Source organism: Galeopterus variegatus, unplaced genomic scaffold, assembly GCF_000696425.1.
Source record: "Galeopterus variegatus unplaced genomic scaffold, G_variegatus-3.0.2 Scaffold1885, whole genome shotgun sequence".
Lineage (NCBI taxonomy): Eukaryota > Metazoa > Chordata > Mammalia > Dermoptera > Cynocephalidae > Galeopterus > Galeopterus variegatus.
In genome coordinates this window covers 168,221-172,076 of record NW_007727996.1, presented here as the reverse complement: position 1 = coordinate 172,076, position 3,856 = coordinate 168,221, and the positions used below count along the sequence as shown (strand labels likewise).

The following is a 3,856-nucleotide window of genomic DNA, read 5'->3' as shown; positions in this document are numbered from 1 at the left end:
CCCTCCCCCAGTGCGCCGGCCCCGCCCCGCCCCGCCCCGGAGAGGCCATATATAAACGCACTCCCCCGGGCCGAGTTCGCTACGAAGGGCTCCCGGGCTATAGCTGCGAAGCGGCCTGGAGGGGTAGTCGGGGAGCAGCAAGGAAGGAAGGTGGCCGGAGTCCTGCGTGACGCCCCCTTACTCAGTCCAAAGGTAGCTTTTGGTTCAGGACAAAGAGACTCAGGGTCAGCCTTTTCTTCGAAAGCCTTGGCTTCCGAGGACAGGACAAAGAATACCGGAGGGACTTGCAGGCTGGGGGCGCTGAGGCCGGCCATGGTCATGGAAGTGGGCATCCTGGACGCCGGAGGCCTGCGGACGCTGCTGCGGGAGCGTGCGGCGCAGTGCCTGTTGCTGGACTGCCGCTCTTTTTTTGCTTTCAACGCCGGCCACATCGCCGGCTCCGTCAACGTGCGCTTCAGCACCATCGTGCGGCGCCGGGCCAAGGGCGCCATGGGCCTGGAGCACATCGTGCCCAACGCCGAGCTGCGCGGCCGCCTGCTGGCGGGCGCCCACCACGCCGTGGTGCTGCTGGACGAGCGCAGCGTCGCCCTGGACGGAGCCAAGCGCGAAGGCACCCTGGCCCTGGCCGCTGGCGCACTCTGCCGTGAGGCGCGCGCCGCGCAGGTCCTCTTCCTCAAAGGTACGCCCTCGGGGAAGCTCGGGGAGGGCCGCACTCCCCCTGCAGCCTTGCGGGGGACCCCTGTCCTCCAGCTCCTGTGGGACTGCCCCACCTGGAGCGCGTGGGCGGTGGAGTCGTCTCTGGGGTCTTGTCATTGGCTTCGTTTGGCTCTGGGAACAAAGACTTGCCGGAGCCTCTCCGATGTAAACTTCCAGGCCCCGGTGGGTGGGGGAAGGTGTATGAAAGTGCCCTGTCCCCGCGGTACTAATGGGAAAAAATGTCTTTGTATTCTCAGGAGGATATGAAGCGTTTTCGGCTTCCTGCCCGGAACTGTGCAGCAAACAGTCGACCCCCATGGGCCTCAGCCTTCCCCTGAGTACTAGTGTTCCTGACAGCGCCGAGTCTGGGTGCAGCTCCTGTAGCACCCCACTCTACGATCAGGTTAGTAGCGGCCCGTGCCAGAGTGGAGGAGAGCTGGCAAAGGTCTAGGAGAGTAGTGCCAGTGAGAATATAGAAGGTGATCTGCAGCTTTATTTATAACAGAGGGGACATAGAGATATTATTTATACCACGGTTAACTGGTCTAATGGAGCCAAGTCTCTAATTGCTAGGCCTACAAAAATGAATTTGTTGGCTCTGCCCAAGCAAATGGGCTTAGTCCCCTATTTATTTATACTCCATAAACAGTGCTGAAAGGTTCACCCAATATCTGAAGCTGACTTTTCCAGCCGGGAGTTTTTGTGGGTGTGGGCACTGGCGTTGACTTTGAGCAAGCTTGACAAGTGTTGGATATTTCTGGATTTCAGGGTGGACCAGTGGAGATCCTGCCCTTTCTGTACCTGGGCAGTGCCTATCACGCTTCCCGCAAGGACATGCTGGATACCTTGGGCATCACTGCCTTGATCAATGTCTCAGCCAATTGTCCCAACCATTTCGAGGGTCACTACCAGTATAAAAGCATCCCTGTGGAGGACAATCACAAGGCGGATATCAGCTCCTGGTTCAACGAGGCAATTGACTTTATAGGTAAATAGAGTGGATGCCTGGGACTTATCTGCCTTTCTCCGAGTTTCAGCCAGAGCCCAACCTCCATGACAGGGACTTCAATGGTACACTTCTTAGCCTTCCTCCAGATGTTAAATATCAGTCTGGTGTGGGCAACATCCTTGCAAAATATGGACTTGATGTCCCTCTTTACAGATTAGCAAATTGAGGCTAAGAAGGTTGAGTTGACTTGCCCAGGGGCAGTCTGCTAAGTGAAACTACCCATCTGGGTTTAAGTCCCTTGCTGTCCTTTGCATAGTACCCATTTTGTCACTGTCCATGTGATGGACGGTGCCCATGAGGGGGTGATGACCATCTCTGGATAGGACACACATGACTTTTCTTAGACACCCCATATCTGGGACTGGGGTCCTTCTGAGCTCTTGAGTAACCAGGTGTCCTTTGTTTTCTAGACTCTATCAAAAATGCAGGAGGAAGGGTGTTTGTCCACTGCCAGGCGGGCATTTCCCGATCAGCCACCATCTGCCTCGCTTACCTCATGAGGACTAACCGAGTCAAGCTGGACGAGGCCTTTGAGTTTGTGAAGCAGAGGCGAAGCATCATCTCCCCCAACTTCAGCTTCATGGGCCAGCTGCTGCAGTTTGAGTCCCAGGTGCTGGCCCCGCACTGCTCTGCAGAGGCTGGAAGCCCTGCCATGGCTGTGCTCGACCGAGGCACCTCTACCACCACCGTCTTCAACTTCCCTGTCTCTATCCCTGTCCACTCCACAAACAGTGCACTGAGCTACCTTCAGAGCCCCATCACCACCTCTCCCAGCTGTTGAAAGGCCACAGAAAGTGAGGCTCTTCACATCCCACAGGGACTCCAAGCTCCTTCTTGAGAGGAGAAATGCAATAACTCTGGGGAGGGGTTCACCAGGGCTGGTCCTTATTTATTTAATTTCACCTGATTTCCACTGGGTTCCTAAGCAGTTGTAGTGATGACTTCGTGTCAAGATGTTTGCTGAACTCAGCACATTCGGGACCAATATATAGTGGGTACATCAAGTCCCTCTGACAAAACGGGGCAGAAGAGAAAGGACTCAGTGTGTGAGCCAGTTTCTTTTTGATTGCCCTGTGTTTTGGAGAAATTCTTCATGTTTGACATACCTACTAGTATTACCATTCCCGACAACACATATATGTATGCAAATACACCTTATTTATTTTTGTGTAGGTGATCTGCCTTCACAAACGTTAGTGTCTACTAGAAGAACCAAATACCTCAGTTTTTGTGTTTGAGTACTGTACTATCTTGTAAATACGTCCTAACCAGGTTTGTTTTCAGCACTGATGGAAAACACCAGTGTTGGGTTTTTTTTTTAGTTGCCAACAGTTGTATGTTTGCTGATTATTTATGACCTGAAATAATATATTTCTTCGTCTAAGAAGACATTTTGTTACATAAAGATGACTTTTTTATACAACAGAATAAATTATGGCATTTCTATTGAAATCTCAATGCTTTATTTCTTTGGCAACCCCAGCTGATCCCTCTCTGATATTCTCCTGCTAGTGAAATAGGGAAGACTTTGGACAAGGGCCTCCAAAATGTGTGTTTTCGGACCTGGTCCCACACCTTTTGGTGGCCCCTTGGTCCCACAAGATATCTGGGTTGCAGGGGAGGTAGTCACGTGAGATCTATCATGAAAAACCAGGTGCTGTAGCTGAAATCCTAGTATGGGGTCAAAGTGCCCACTCCTGCCCTTTTATGCACAGATTATGCACAGCTGCATAATCTACATCACCTAGGAAGCCCAAGTGTCCCCAGAGCCTAAAACTAGGAAGAAATGGCCATTTGTGTGGATTGCTTTTTTCGTTTAAGACCTTCTTCAGGATAATATAAAAAGACTCCCTCCCCACTCTGGGATGTACTCAAGTTACAAAGATGATTAAAGTTTTCCAAAACATTTGACATCAGTGTTTTCGTACTATGTGCGAGGCAGTGTGTGCTACCTACCCCCAGGAAAGCTCAGCAAGGTCTTTTGCAAATGAAGAAGCTTTTTTTCGTTTAAGACCTTCTTCAGGATAATATAAAAAGACTCTCTCCCCACTCTGGGATGTACTCAAGTTACAAAGATGATTAAAGTTTTCCAAAACATTTGACATCAGTGTTTTCGTACTATGTGCAAGGCAGTGTGTGCTACCTACCCCC

General features: G+C 51.3%; 1 protein-coding gene across 1 annotated transcript; it reads left to right on the top strand.

Annotated features, from left to right (window-relative positions):
* The first annotated feature begins 55 nt into the window (after positions 1-55).
* DUSP1 (dual specificity phosphatase 1) lies at positions 56-3,157 on the top strand. The gene is made up of 4 exons (XM_008579442.1): positions 56-679; positions 954-1,099; positions 1,465-1,684; positions 2,116-3,157. Exons 1-4 carry the CDS (start codon positions 313-315, stop codon positions 2,484-2,486), a joined length of 1,104 nt encoding a protein of 367 aa, XP_008577664.1. The 5' UTR covers positions 56-312; the 3' UTR covers positions 2,487-3,157.
* The last annotated feature ends 699 nt before the right edge of the window (positions 3,158-3,856 follow it).